General features: G+C 33.8%; 1 protein-coding gene across 1 annotated transcript; it reads left to right on the top strand.

Moving 5' to 3' along the window:
• The first annotated feature begins 2,610 nt into the window (after positions 1-2,610).
• Positions 2,611-15,195, top strand: LOC138308120 (thymidine kinase 2, mitochondrial-like). Its single transcript, XM_069249068.1, has 7 exons — positions 2,611-2,660; positions 4,156-4,233; positions 5,481-5,554; positions 5,822-5,910; positions 7,021-7,100; positions 8,404-8,484; positions 10,543-15,195. The coding sequence occupies exons 2-7, from the start codon at positions 4,162-4,164 to the stop codon at positions 10,624-10,626; spliced, it is 480 nt and encodes a 159-aa protein (XP_069105169.1). The 5' UTR covers positions 2,611-2,660; positions 4,156-4,161; the 3' UTR covers positions 10,627-15,195.
• The last annotated feature ends 1,431 nt before the right edge of the window (positions 15,196-16,626 follow it).

Consider the following 16,626-nt stretch of genomic DNA (forward strand, 5'->3'; position numbering starts at 1 on the left):
ACAAATCTTACAGTAAATACTGAATATATTAGCTCGCCGAGCGCTGAGTTTTTTGAATGATTTTGAAAGAAAATTACCGAAAAATGTTATATAGGCTAGTACACAATATTTGATTTGGAAAAAATTACAGATTAAAAACCTTTGCTCAATGTTGTTATTTTTGGATTTTTGTAGAAATAACCGGACACGGGTGAGATGCATGCAATTGTTCAAGAAACTACTTCAAACTAAAGGTACTTCCATCAACTGTAAGCATACATTACCATTCAATATGTAATAATGGATAATGTATTAGACGAGTAGACGTTTTTTTTTTTTTTTGTTTTTTTTTTTAATTAACGTTGTTTTAAAAGAAAAATTAATCCACAGCAATATCCTATGGGTCGCGTACATTGAATTGCTAATTGTAAAAGTTTTGATGCATGCAGACAATAAAGGCCCTTTGGTATAAAATGCATCATTATTTGTTTGCACAGAGATTCAAAATTTTAACTTTTCTCAATGACATCATGGGGTCGCGCATCTTTTTATTTTTGCTAATTTTTTTCATAGGCTTAATTGTAAGAGTGCTTTGTGATAATTACTAAAAAAAACTACAGGTCTGAGAGCAATATAATAGGCCTTTGGGCCTCTTGTTTATTTCTGAACACTGATAAATTTAATATGATGGTGATATTTTCCCATTTTCTTTAAAAAAAACTGATTAATAATTTTCCAATATTCAATTTACATTGCTCAGGTGAGGGTCCTTTTCCAAAATAGCTTGCAAAAATCCTGTTTTCAGATACAAGAAACTTTAATGGCCGAATATATATTTAAAAGTGGAAATGGATTGTCAATATTTAAAAGTGGAATATTAAATGTATATGAATAACAAATTAATAATTATTATCAGAGGCTATGTGATAATGTATATTGCTTATGTCATGCTGAAGAATCTGTACATTTTTGTAGGTGGCAGTCGCAAGGTAATATTTGGGAGTGGAAAATCTAGTCTTTCCTGACGTTCTTCAAAAAAATTCCCTTGAAGTTGAGTTTAATAATTAGTCGAAACATTATAAGTGTAATAAATATAAATGTTTTTATATTAAAAAGTGGAAATAGGCATAACTGTTACTTTTTAGCTCACCTGGCCCTTGGTGAGCTTATGTCATGGCACGGCATCGTCTTCTGTCGTCAAAATTTCCTTTAAATTGCTATTGCTCTGACACCCAGCGGGGAAGGAGAGGGCGGGGCCCAATAGAGGAAATAGAGGTAAATCCTATAAATACACTACTGTGTCCTAGAGTTTTCTACATGGATTGTAACCTAAATTTGGCACACAAATATCCATGGGGGACGGGGAACAGAACTTGTATAAATTTTTGACTCTGACCCCCCAGGGGACAGGAGGGGCGGGGCCCAATAGGGGAAATAGACGGTAAAATCCTATAAATCACTACTTTGTCATACAGTTCTGCATGGATTGTGACCAAATTTGGCCACAAACACCATATGGGGCAAAGAAGGAACAGAACTTGTATAAAGTTTGGCTCTGACCCCTGGGGGCAGGGTAGGGGCGGGGCCCTGAGGGCCCAATAGGGCAACATAGAGGTAAATCCTAATAATATCGCTAACTTGTCTCATAGTTCTGCTGGGATTGTAACCAAATTTGGCACACAAGACTTCATCCTTGGGAGAAGGGGATCAGAAACTTGTATAAATTTTGGCTTTGACACCCCGGGGCAGGAGGGGCGGGGAACCAATAGGGGAAATAGAGGTTAAATCCTATAAATCGCTACTTGTCCTAGAGTTCTGCATGGATTGTGACCAATTTGGCCACAAACATCCATGGGGAAGGGGAACAGAACTTGTGTATAAGTTTGGCTCTGACCCCGGGGGCAGGGGAGGGCGGGGCCCAATTGGGGAAAATATAGGTAAATACTATTAAATCGCTACTTCGTAGGGTCTACTGCATATGGTTTGTAACCAAAATTTGGCCCCACACAAACATCGTTTGGGGAAGGAGGAACAGAAACTTGTATAAAGTTTGGCTTTTTTTTTTCTGACACCCGGGGGCAGGATCGAGGAGCTAGGGCCCAAAAGTGAAAATAGAAGTAAATCCTACTTTCCTACTGGAGTTCTGCATGGATTGTAACCAAATTTGGACCACAAACATCGTTTGGGGAAAGGGAACAGAACATTAGTGTACTAAAGTTTGGCTATGACACCCCGGGGGAGCAGGGGGGCGGGGGGGAGCCCCAATAGGGAAATAAGAGGTAAATATTCGAATTTACTTCAGAAAAGAAACAATGAAACTGTATTTAGAACATTACTTGGCATTACATACCAGGTGACCGATACAGGCACTCTGGGCCTCTTGTTTAAGTTAAAGACTAAAAATTTTAAACAATCAAACCGGAGTGAAAGGTTATCAGCTCGGATTAGTTGAGATTTTGTCCTACCTTTGCTGATCAATCAAATTCCGGTCAAAAGTAAAATGGGATTTTAAGTTAGTTATAGTTATATCATTAAACTTAATCTAGTTTACAGTAGCTCTTAACAAAATAAAATATAAAGCAATCATTTATAACTGTACTTTGATTGTGATTGCCTTTTATCATCAGGTAATACCTGAACCAGTCAACAAGTGGAAGGATGTGGATGGCTTCAATACACTGGTGAGAATATCGTAAACTGAGATATTTTAACGTCGGAAAATTTAGTGTTTTTATTAGGTCACCTGAGACGAAGTCTCAAATGACCTATTCTAATCGCCTTTTGTTGTCATGCGTCGTGTGTCAGTAAACAATTTACATTTCCAACTTCTCCAAAACTGCTGAAGCAAATTCAATGAAATTTTGCACAAACCTTCTAAGGCATAAGGCCAATCAAAATTGTGAATTATATAGCCCCCACCCCCCAAGGGGCTATGGGAGGGGCCAAAAGGGCTAAAATTTCAAAAATCTTCTCCACTCGCAGATGTGGTAGAATCAAATAGTCTTCATAGATTGAAAGGTCCCAATTAAATAAGGCCTTCTACAAAAATTTTGAATTTCATAGCCTGGGGGTCTCAGATTTTTTCCCTGGGGAGGGGTCAAATTTACTATAGTTTATATAGAGAAAAAAACCAAATTCATGAGCATTATTTGCTCAATTTTCATAGGAAATGAGTCAAACTTGGTTAGAGTTATTGGCCTAAGATAGCAGTTTAACATTAAATCCATCTAGGTCCTAGCTGACCCCCAGGAACCAGTGGGGCGGGGCCATAAATTCAAATGAATTCAAAGATATGATGGAACCAAATACTCTCTATATTTTAAAAGGTCTCAAGGCCCTCTTCAATATTTGTGGCTCTGTGGTCTCAGGGATGCTGATCAATTTGATAAAAATTTTGAAAGATTGTCGCTGGGCCAACTGTGTGGTCAATTTTGGTGTGTTAATCTTTGGCACTTTCATGGCAAACACCAAATAAACCAAATTAGTACATCACGTGAAAGAATACAGGATTCTGATTGGCTACACACAGGCGGGCACTATTGAAGTGGTGCGATATTGTAATTTGTAATTTCTATGTAGGATCTGATGTTTAACCATTTGTAATTTCTATGTAGGATCTGATGTTTAATCATTTGTAATTTCTACGTAGGATCTGATGTTTAATTTCATTTGTAATTTCTATGTAGGATCTGATGTTTAATCATTTGTAATTTCTATGTAGGATCTGATGTTTAATCATTTGTAATTTCTATGTAGGATCTGATGTTTAATCATTTGTAATTTCTATGTAGGATCTGATGTTTAATCATTTGTAATTTCTATGTAGGATCTGATGTTTAATCATTTGTAATTTCTATGTAGGATCTGATGTTTAATCATTTGTAATTTCTATGTAGGATCTGATGTTTAATCATTTGTAATTTCTATGTAGGATCTGATGTTTAATCATTTGTAATTTCTATGTAGGATCTGATGTTTAATCATTTGTAATTTCTATGTAGGATCTGATGTTTAACCATTTGTAATTTCTATGTAGGATCTGATGTTTAATCATTTGTAATTTCTATGTAGGATCTGATGTTTAATCATTTGTAATTTCTATGTAGGATCTGATGTTCAATCATTTGTAATTTCTATGTAGGATCTGATGTTTAACCATTTGTAATTTCTATGTAGGATCTGATGTATAAAGATGCTTCCCGCTGGAGCCTGGCATTCCAGTCCTATGTACAACTCACAATGGCAGAGGGACATAAAAAAAAATAAGGTCTGTTTCAAATATATCCGTACTGTTTATATCTGTATATCTCTGTCTGGGATCCATCAATTTAGGGGTTTGCTCTTAAATCCTTTTCACTGTTTAAATTTGATAAGCTATCCCAGATTAGATACTCAGCTCACTTCGAGTCTTTAGTATGAATTATATACACAACATATCAAAGAAACACAATTTTAACAAAGCATGACAATTTATTGACTCGTGCCCTATCCGTTTTTAGCCAAACATAGCTGCGCCTTCTACCACTGCGCAACATCCACTGTAGGCGCAGGTATGTTTGGCTAGGCGATTGGGTGCCGTAGATCGTGATTTCGAGGCCCGGATAGGGCACGAGTCAATAAATTGTCATGCTTTGTTAAATTGTGTTTCTTTGGTATTTTACATTATATATATACATGTAGACTAACAGGAAAAAAACTTCTATGGTAGGTGATCACCCCCATTAGAATTACATTCCCATTGCATGATTGTATAAGGTAATTAGATTGGGGACCTTTTGTTTTCTGTCCTTCCTTAAACCGTATTTTTTCTAATGGAATTTTCGTAAATGGTGGGGGGGTGGAGGGTGTGGGAAGCATTTCATAGAACACATTTTTGAACTCAAAAGTTTGTCAGATAAACCATATCAAATACACGTATACGGCCATCGGTGTTGTAAGTTCAGGGGTTTCTTTATCTTTCAGGAGAGGCGGTACAAATTGCAATTTCAGGGGGTACTTTTCTATACCATCTGTATGCAGCTATCTAATGTAATTTAGCCTAATATTGGCCTGATGTTGAAACCCCTGAAGTTCATTTTTGAAACATTGTGAAACAAATCAAAAGATTTCTTGGTCTGGATGTTTGAAAATGCATTCACATTTCATAACTCACCCGCCGGTAGTATGTGATCGGAAGAGAGGTTAAGAGAGTCAAAATTGAATTCATGTAAACTGGCAATTCACCATAAGACGTGATTTGCTTCTGTTGTTATGGATAAATCAAAATTAACTAGTCAGCCTGCAGTTGCTTTGTAAGTGTATGAAAATAGCGGCAGGTTATGAAGTCTTACAATCACTGTGCCTAAACTGTTTTTGAGAATTACACTAGTATTATGTGGATACGGCAAATTATCTTTATAATAGTGAAAATTAATGTAAACATCAACTGCATTGAAACACTTTGGTAGGTACTATGTTTGTAGCTTTTAAATTTATTCATTGTGTTTCTTAATTTTCTTTAGAACAAAAGTGTCAAGATGATGGAAAGGTCACTGTTCAGTGCGAGAAACTGCTTTGTTGAAAATCTCTACAAAGGGTATTTAATTTTTTGGTTTTCTCCTTGCTCATGTTACTTTGAAATAAGTTTGAAAGTAAACTCAAAACTCAGAATCTACACAAAATGTCTCTTGTTTCTGCAGGTAATTGTTGACAATGTTTATACATAAGATTCTATAATTTAAATTTCAGTTTAATTCGTTCTGTCTGTTAAATCTGTAATTTATTTGTCTATATAATTTTGACTGTTAAGGCTCTTTCTTGGGCTGATAAAGAATGAGTGTAACATTTAAGATTTGATCTGTAGTGGTCTGATGCCAGAGGTCGACTACGCCATCCTGTCAGAGTTTTATGGCTGGATAACGGAGAACGAGGACACAAATATAGATTTGATTGGTATGTGAAGTGTTCAATATTGTGTCACATAATCAGCCTGATATGCAGTGACTTTGCCATGTAATGTTTTTCAATTTAGGTCATCTGACCTATATAAATAGCCATCGTGCTTCATCCGCTGTTGTACACATCAGTAACATTTCATTCATTCAGACAACTTCTTCTGAATAACCGATTGTACCGTGGTACCCATATTGGGCCTGTAGCATGGTTGAATGAAGTGCTTCCAAGTTTGTTCAAATGAATGACCTTGACTTTAAGGGACTAATAACTTTGAATCATTTCATAGGGTCTTTATAATTTCCTCTTGATGAGACAATTATCTTTTAAAAAAAAAAAAAAAAAAAAAAAAAAAATGGTTACAATAAAATATCTGACAGTACTTTTTAACAGAAACAAATATTTTTTTCTTTTTATCATTTCAGAATCCAAAATAATGTTGCCATATCTTATACACCAAAAGTTTAAGGGGGCAATTCAGTCTATTACATTAAAATTTGCACATACAAATGTATATTGAAAACAAAACAGTTGTAATGAAAGTGACATTAATTGATTTTACTGTGATATGCCAGAAAAGCACACGTGTTGAAATGTGTGTGAAATGTACGTATTACGGTATACAAACTTGCTTGCTGTCAGCCATTACACATTGTGGTCAGATGTCTTGTATACCAAACTCTGACCGTTGCTAATGGAGTAAAATAATTTATGTCTTGAACCAATCAAATCGCTCATACAGTTTTGTGTTAACCGTATTATGTGCATGCTCCTGTTTAAAAAAACAATTTCATCAACTCCTTGATAGTTATGTATTGCATTTGTTTAACTATGTAACATTTGCTCGGGTACAAGTTCAGTGTACATATTGTACCTACTGAATGGTATTGTTACATAATTTTGAATTTCAACTGTTTCTATTAAAATACTTTGACACAATGTCATGGATTTCTTTTTCAATATTTTAGGTTTATATGTTTCATAAGAAATGTAGAACAATACATTCGTGCCATAATTTTCTTAGTGGTTATGTAACAGAATAAGCCTTAATTTGATTTGTCCCTTTAACATTTTGAAAGTGAAACACAATTATGCCACACTTTATTTCAGTGTATCTGCGTGCAAAACCAGAAGTGTGTCAGAACAGGATCCGAATGCGGAACAGAGCCGAAGAAAAGGGAGTTCCTATTGTAAGATTGATATTATATTTTTATACACTTGATAACTAGGTCACTATACACTGGATTTGTAAAATGGCCAATGACTAATTTAGTTTTGGGTTAATTTGTCTCAACTTTCATATGTAGCTTTCTCTATGTCTCTAGTTGTGCATATTACATTTTGCAAACAATCAGTCGACCAGCAATCTAATTAAAATTAGGCTTGTAATTCCGCTCCACTACAATACTCTACGTTATATGCTCCAATACAAGATCTAACGATGTCCCGTTCGAGGTCACCTCAGTATGACCTCTGGCCTAGAATCGGAACATCTCGGGACATACTATTATCCGTTTACACTTCCGAATGAATCAACCACACCGAAGATTCCGTAGGTGACCCGCTGATTGGCTAACCATAGGGGTCGTGCTGAGGTCACCCCGAACCGGGCATCGTTAGATCTTGGATTGGAGCGTAACGTAGAGTATCGTAGTGGAGCGGAATTACAGGTCTAATTTTAATTAGTTTAGGTCGACCAGATGCATGGCTGACAAACCATCATTGTGGATTTTGATAGTTAAATTTTGTTATCACTATTTTTCAGAAAGTACTGAAGAGATATTTCTCAAACGTCATATGTAGGTTCCTCTAGGGGTCTTGTTGTTCATGTCACATTTAAGGACCGATCAGTCATCAAGATGGCCGACAGACAGCCATCTTGGATTTTGATAGTTGAAGTTTGTTATTTCTCTGAAAGTACTGAAGGGATCTGTCTCAAATTTCATATGTAGGTTCTCTTGGTACCCTAGATATGCATATTGCATTTTGAGATTAATCGGTCAACAAGATGGCTGACGTGCCGCCATTTTGGATTTTGATAGTTAAAGTTAAAAAAGCAGAGAAAAGATCCCTCTTTTCATTGTCCATTTCATATGTAGGTTCTCTTGAGGCCCTAGTTGCGCATATTGCAGTTTGGAATTAATTGGTCAACAAGATGGCTTACATGGACATGCGGCCATTTTGGATTTTGATAGTTAAAGTTAAAAAAGCAGAGAAAAGGTCCCTCTTTTCCATTATCAGATATAGATAATTCTTGGTCGCAATATCCCTCTGGGATCTCTTGCTTATATTTTTATTTCTTCATTGATTTTACTTCACTCATCTTGTGATACTTACCTCTCAATATTTCCCTTTTATTTGCCATTTGGAATAATGGGGCCGAAATTCACTCCAAATCATTCTAAAAAAGCTCTAGAATTATGTACATGAGGACAGTCTGATCCAGAAGGCAAAAACAAATTCAAATTTTATAAGCCGTATTTTCCATTTTAGGATTACCTGAAGTCACTGCACTCTTTACATGAAGACTGGCTCATAGAGGAGAACAAATTCAAGCTTCCTGCCCCCCTCTTGGTAAGTCCCATACTAACCAAAGCTTCTATGACCAAATAGGGGTGATGATTATCAGGGTCCCATGGCCAGGAGCACGTGCCAGTTGGTTTTCTTTTCTCAGAAGTTCTGCTTCCTATAATGGTGGGTGTTCTCCATTGTCAGTGAATTAAACTCAATGAAAAAAATTCCCTGGTTCCTCTATTGGTTTAAATTTGCTAGTGGCATAATATTGAAAGAAATATCACAGGGGGCCAACTCAATGAAAATGGATGTTGTCATACATTTTTTTTTTGTATTTGGAGGATGGACTGATGAGTATATATGACAGTCATGTGATTTTTTTTCAAAAAATACGAGATTTGAAAAAATTATTTAAAAATCGGGATATATTTACTATAAAACAGAGAAAGGGACGACAGTCGCCATATTGGATTTTTTACCCCCACCTCGATTAAAGTTAATTTTTTCACAATAGTATACCTTTTTTCCTAGAGTCATAATCACGCATCAGTCCTCCGATAATCCATAATCACACACAAACCATGCAAAGGCATATAAACGATGCCTATATAGTCAAACGCAATATTTTAATCCAAAATTACCGGCGCTTTCTGACTTGTGACATCGAAAGCAACGTCCTAGTGAAGAGCGATTAGAGTGACTTCCCCTGCAATGTCATTCAATGGGTTAAGTCAGAGGTATTCCGATACGTTTTAATATTCAAATTTTCCGCGAAAACAAACGTATCGGAATATCTCTGATTAAAACCAATTGAATTACACTTGTCATTAACAATCTAACAAATTTATCAAATTTGTCAAAAGTACCTTTGCAATGAATAAATAAAATGATACTGTGGTAACTACAAGAAAAACAACTAAAATGATTCAGATTTCCTGCAATTTTTACTTCATCAAAAGTGTCAAGGTCCTTTTTTTTTTTTTTTTTTTTTTTGCGAAATAAAATTCATTTACGGGTAAAACAATGTCATGTCATCATTCAGGGGAGGTCACTCTTGAGGTAACTTTATGTGACAGCACCCGTCACAATTAGATATAGTTAAATATTAACTAATATATATTATACAATGTATATATAAGTAGGGCTGAAACGATTAGTAATTTTTGTATTCGATTATTCGGTCACATGTAATCGATTACTAATCGATTAATCGTTTGAATTGAAGGCAACTATATTGTTTCACTACTGACCAATGAAAACGTCCGCCATGTTTTGTTATCAACTAATAATAATACCTACTGTATAATATGACAGAGGACATGCCTTATATAATATAAGCCTACCAACAAAAAAAATAGATTTATTGACAAAACATACATATTTTATCCCAAATAAGCTCTGAATTCCGTTCCTGTATCGTCTTCCGTCACATTGTTTAAATGAAGTCTGCTATTTTGACGTGACCTTCACACGTACGACTAATCAACCAAATCTGGATCGCCACGGAGCGACATGACCAAATTTTCGTCAATGAACTTTTTTATTTCCGTGATCAAAAAAAATAAAATAAATCAACAACTCTTATCTTCAATTAGATTATGATAAAAAAAAACTTTATATGATAAACACATGCAAAAATTTAAATGTTTAAGATTACTGCTCCTTCCGCTCCCGAGCGTCCCGGTGGTGATTAGGCCTCCGTGACATAACGACATGGAGTCGATCGCTAGTGAAAATTGGCGAACTGCGTGTTGCAAGCTTTCTCAATGACATCCACTATTTCATTGATTAATGACTTTTAACTTCCACAGAGACGTAATTTAACAAGTATTTCTCACATCATATATTCTTTGTTGAGTTCAAAACATGTACATAAAGAGATGAAACTCCAGTCTGAATGGCTTACTCAGAAATCCATGATCTGTCAACGTGTTTAGTCAGCTTACAATGCACTGGCTATGCATGTTAATCTTTAATCGATTATCAGCGATTAGCTTCATTAATCTAATCGCCTCCGATTATTCGACTAATCGTTTCAGCCCTATATATAAGTCTAAGGTGGTTCCTTTCTGACAGCAGGTTTGTATTCACTATTAAATAACTTTTTCTCTATTTTAGATTATTGATGCCAACCACGACATTGCAGATTTGTATCCCAAGTTTGAAGAAGCAAAAGATGAAATATTCGCAAAATTATCCTGATGATCGTCTGATGTTGAATTATATATTGTATTTAAACTTTGCTGGTATGATAAGTAAGATTATTTTTGTGCTTACTCTTGCATGAAATATGAGACAAAAATGATGTACTGGTAAATTATTGCTATGAAAATTAATATGTTGAAGCAAGAATTTTATCACTTGATCTATCTATATATATGTTGACAGCTGTTGATGTTAGCTTCATGATATTGCTCCATTTTGGCACTAGAAGTAGAGCAGTGCATGGGAATATGTGTATGGTTTAGTCCATTTTTAGCCCCCAGATCCATCAATTTTTTGAAGTAAGTTTTAAGAAATTAAGTTAATTGTTATATTTAAAATATTTAGTACATCCCTGATTCAATTTTAGTGGCATATTTCTCATTTTGCAGCATTATATGACATGGTAACCATTTAAATATGCATAAATTATCTGCTAATTTGAATATTTTCTCGTTTTTTGCCTATTTTTGATAATTTTGTCTAAGAAACAATAAAATGCAATCATGAACAAACAAATAATGACTGAGAATATGTAAAGCACCTTAGATACATCTCTAGAAGAACAAATATTCACTGAAAATATGTAAAGCACCTTTAAGCTTAGATACATCTCTAGAAGAAATTAAATTAATGATGCACTCTGGTGTCTAGATGAAAAACTTTGCATGATCGATACCTGTTTACAACGGTTACCATAACAACTTCAGCCCCAATGATAGACACATCATCATACCTATTGCATCACGGATGTACTTAATATATTTGAAATTCAGCAATTAAATCATTTTGGCCATTACAGTCCTTTGGTGAATATTTTAAATGCATGTAGATACCAGAAATCAATCTACAATTTTGTGTTACATTTTGATTATTCATATCAACTTATAAATTGTAAACCACTTAAGTTATTCACGTCATCATCATTATCAGCTTTTCGTGAGTAGGTACTGCATGGCCAAATGTTGTTCAGTAGTTAATTTCACAAAAACATCTTGTTTACCATGTTGATATGTGTTATAAACATCAAAGAACCATTGACACTTTCCGTCCACGATACCTTGTGTTCCAGTATTCTGTCTTTGCATATTACAGAGTTAGCTCCCTTGCGGATAGGTATCGATTATTACATCATTATTTCGCGAGAGCAATTTACGTCGTTAAATCCCAAAAGTATGACGTTACGCTTGCAAACACATGACGTCACAATACCTACCCGCAAGGGAAGATAACTCTGTAATGCATGTATGCAAATACTGAATATGACATGCAGATCAATTTCACCCATCATTCGGATCATATTGTAAGCTTACTTTGCTCAGGTGTAACCTATACTTACAAACATTTAAACATCAAAAAAGTTTTTTGGTGGCAACACTGCAAGCTTCAGATTAAAACTTGTAATACTATATCGTGTAAATAGGTAGTAAATGATCATCAAGATTTGTCGATAGTAAGGAGCAATGTGAATATGCCTGTAGATATTGAGTTATTTGCGAAATTTGTATTTGAGTGGTCGTGAGAAATTGCACAAAAATTTGTATTTCACTAAAAACAAAGTGGTGTATAGCATACGTCTCATTACTTTGATATAATTATTGTTTTTTCTTCTTTTTTTCATTTTTAATCAAAATCGTGGGCCCAATTAAATTGCCATATAACTACTATAGCAATATAACTCTCTCATGTTCGAGGCTTTAACTATGACTTGTTCATTTGAGTCTTATCTACATTTAGATTTATGGGATGCCAAATGGGAGTATTGTTTTGAGTGCTGTATAGCAGTGGAGGATCCAGATGTTTTTGGGGGGGTCTTCGGTATCAACCCTGATGATTATCCCTCGCTTTCACCGAAATGGGGGATATTAAATTGGGTTTGTCCATCTGTCTGTCCGTCTGTAATGCTTTGGTTTCTGTGCAATAACTGTCACAAATCATAGTGATTATTTTGTAACTTGGTCACATGGTTAAATGTTCCAAGGTCTCAGATGAGTTTGTCTGTCATTTTTATCTGACCATATTTGGCGGAATTATGGCCCTTTGATTAACAAAAAATGGCATTTTCGATTGTTTCGTTTTAATAACTCTTGCAAATATTACCAGATTGTCTCGAAAGTTACTAACATGGTTAAATGTCTCAGGGCCTTGGCCAAGTTCGCTGGGCACTTTCATTGGGCCCTATTTGACAGAGTTATGGGCCTTTGATTAATGAAAACAGGGGATATAAATTCCATGAACTTGCTTGTTTTCTTTTAAATTCATGTGTTTTTTTCTCAACGTTTTTCTCATTTTTTACCCTCATGGAAGCCATACAGAAATGTTCTGGATCTGGCACTGTATAAATACCAGTGGATCTAGCACTATAGCTACTACCAGCTGATTATATAGTTGTATGTCTAAAAACTCTTTAATTATCTGGAATATTCATTTTAATGAAATAGATATTGTATTTTTAATTTAACAAAATGTTTAATATATTAAACAGTCTGCTAACTGATTTTTTAAATTAAATGGGTTAAAGACTTCTTTTTTTAAAAACGCACGCAATCATTCAGTATTTTACAAAATTGTTTTACTGTGAAATATTTTACACCTACCCGTACAATTTTATTTAGATTTATCAATCTGATGTAATGGTATTTTTTACTGTAATAGTGCTATTACCTATTCATTCCTTTCAAATTTTACATCTAAAATATGATATTTTTCTTTTAAGATATCACATTGTTCATTGTGGAACCTTTTTAAGATACTGGTAATTTGATACAGTAGAAATTCTTTCTTTTTAGCTTTTCTTTCTTTTGTTCCTGTACATGGGAATGTTAATGTATACGTAACTTGCCTTTTTATTATAACTGTACAGTGCTTAATTATTTATCATATTTTATCACTTATGTCTATTATCTGTAAAATGTATCCTGAACTTTGTTCAGTTTTTTTTTTTTTTGGCCGAATTAATATGATGAGTATTTTGATTGTTAAGCAGTGTAGTGGACTGGACTATCTCGTTTAATCAAAAATTTGTATGGAATCTTATATGAATTGTGAAATTATGGATGTATGTGGATTTGACCTCCAAACTTTGTTCATTACAATGCATTGTATTTTATTTTTGCCATCATTTTGTCTCCCTTTGCATTGCTGCTCTGTGATAAAGCAACTTGCGTGAATGTCTATAAGTATTATTTGATTTGTCTGTACATACTGTACCTTCTCAGTTATATAAAACTGACCAATATATTCACAGCATCATGAGAACCTACATCAATTCTTTCCTGGCTTGAAAAATGAAGTGTAAGACAAACACCACTCCAGACAAAGGCCCTTCCAGACTAACTTTAATCTTCAAATCGGTGATGTTCAACATAGGCGCAGAAATGTACATGTAATTACCTAACCCCCTTAGCCTTCTAGCTGATACTCCTCATCCATCAATAAAGCTCGGATGAGGGTGGGGGATTTTCCTCAATACAAATTTTTGTAACATTGATACAAAAAAATTGTAACTTATTTTAAGGATTAACTTTAATAGATTTTTTTAGATGGAGATAGAACACAAAAATCTGTTTGTACTCTAAATATACTGTGAAGCAGTTTACAATGACAGTACACACAGATTATATATAAAAACAGATCATAGTTTAGAATAATTGTGTAAACTTATCTTGAAACATTATAGCATTAAAAAAATCAAATCGACAAAAATGAAGATAAAAAGTAACCAACATCAGTTATCTACAGATTGTTAAATTTCCACAGTGATGACAAGTTTAAATTCTAGCTCCATTAGGTGGCCGGGGTTCGTTTCTTAGAGCAAATGGCATTATTATTATTTTTTTTATTTTTTTTTTTTTCGTAAATATATTATGGAAACATGAATAAAAATTAAAAAAATAATATTATACAACTCATATGGTATTAAAAAAAAAAAGAATTAAAGAAAAATAAATTATATCATGTGATACGTGTAAGATATAATAAGCAAATTCTGATACATTCATATAATGTTAATCTTTACAAAGTTGATTTATTGTTTGCAATATACAGGCATTTGGTAAAAATCTTCAACTTCGGTATTTTTCTTATACTCAATTGGCTATTTAGATATATATATAATTACCAGTTTAATTATCATTAGTTCTATAATTTTAATTGTACATTTTTGTATATCAATGACTAAACTTAATATTTTCTATCACATTCTAAAAAAATGTCATACCTCTAATTGATTTTTTCTTCAAAACAGGACACCTTCTTAATTAAGTAAGCCTATTGTTATGTAGTTTTGTTACATAAAAATTGTAAAATACAATTAGATTAAAAAAAATCTGGTAAGGGCTGGTACATTTAGTGCTATTGCTACAAAATGTATAATTCTATATCTGAATGGAAATGCTCATTACAATAAAAATTGAATTATTAAGTGACAATCCAGATGTATGTATTAAGATACTGTTAGATTGTGAAAATTCACAGATGACATTAATGTTTATTTTATAGTAAACAATCCCCTTCGACGGGCAGCTATATATTGTCAGTATATGGTTTCAAATAAAAAGGTGAATGTTATTGTGGTACTCTGTTGTTTGTGCCTATCAGATAGTATGCTAATCTGTTACCATCTTTTAAAGATGCTCCACCGCCGACAGAGCATAACTGGTGTTTAATTGTGTATATATCTGTCTAGTAAACACAAAAAAATAATATAAAATAATTTGTTTTGCATTTGGTGCATGGGTAATCAGTACTTCATTCAATATAAGATATAGTGCCACGGAATTTTTTCGGGATGCAATTATTTTTTAGATTTTTAACTTGAAGTAAAATTAGAAGCTCAAACTTTTCAATGTTGGTAATAGTGTAAAGTAAGAAACTTTTGTAACTGAAGAAAAATACTAAATCGTCTCCTTTTGTTTTTGATAGTGAAAAAATACCATTTGTCAGCGGTGGATCATCTTTAATATAAATGCTGAATGCAAATAAACGCCAAAAACAGCTGTATTTTGAAAATTGTTTGACAATTATTACATTTAGTCAAAACTTAGTTCTCACCAACAAAATCGAGGAAATTAAAATCTTTAATAAATCATGAAAAGTTAGATATCAATGGAGTTTTCGAAGCTTTTCCTAAAATTTCCAGATACCAAATATTGATGGATTTGAAGCTTTTTCCGGAGAGATAGAGCAAAAAAAAAATAGATTGAAAGGAATTATCATATACACGACACACAAACTAGGACCCACGGAAATGTCAATCAACAAAATATTAAATGAACAATTATGGGTTAAAACAAATCTTGATAATGGAAACATTTACTATTAGGTGCCTGTACAGGAGTTCAAACAGCTAGAACAACAACATCTGTGCGCCCTACTATATAAAGCACTTGTCAGACCACATTTGGAATATGGCGCCTGCATATGGAACCCGTACTTACAAACACAAATAAACGAGATAGAAAATGTACTGAGGATCCTGAAGTTACCTACATTAAAACACAGAAGGCTTTTAGAAGACCATGTATTTGAAAGTATATGAATCTGCATAAAGCAATTTACATTCGAGTTTACAACGGGAATCAAAAAGAACATTGACAAAAACCATGTTTGTCAAAGGTCAAGGTCTATGAAGATGGAGCAACTACATTGTATACATATGTACATTTATAAGTAAATCCTAGTAAAGTATCGTAATATCATGATATGGGAATACAACGTTCATAATCGAATATTTAATGTAACACTGTAGACGAACTTTAAACCTAATGATTGGCTAAAGGGGTAGAAAATTAAATAGTTATCAATCGATCCCGAATACTTTATATAGCATGTTCCAATATAGTTTGCATGATCCTCATATCAATTAGTAAAACATCTGCAACACATACACACGTAAAATAATGGCCCATACAATATTTGACTTTTCAGATTTTCCCCAGTCGTACGTCATCTTATAAAAAACATTTTAAAGTTATTCATATCCTCTTGTGTTGAAAACGA

The sequence above is a fragment of the Argopecten irradians genome, chromosome 1, assembly GCF_041381155.1.
Source record: "Argopecten irradians isolate NY chromosome 1, Ai_NY, whole genome shotgun sequence".
NCBI lineage: Eukaryota > Metazoa > Mollusca > Bivalvia > Pectinida > Pectinidae > Argopecten > Argopecten irradians.

Coding starts and splice junctions, on each gene's coding strand:
- LOC138308120 (XM_069249068.1), top strand. CDS start 4,162: ATGTATAAAGATGCTTCCCGCTGGAGCCTGGCATTCCAGTCCTATGTA. Junction 5,911..7,020: donor CACAAATATAGATTTGATTG/GTATGTGAAGTG, acceptor ACTTTATTTCAG/TGTATCTGCGTGCAAAACCA. Junction 8,485..10,542: donor AGCTTCCTGCCCCCCTCTTG/GTAAGTCCCATA, acceptor TCTCTATTTTAG/ATTATTGATGCCAACCACGA.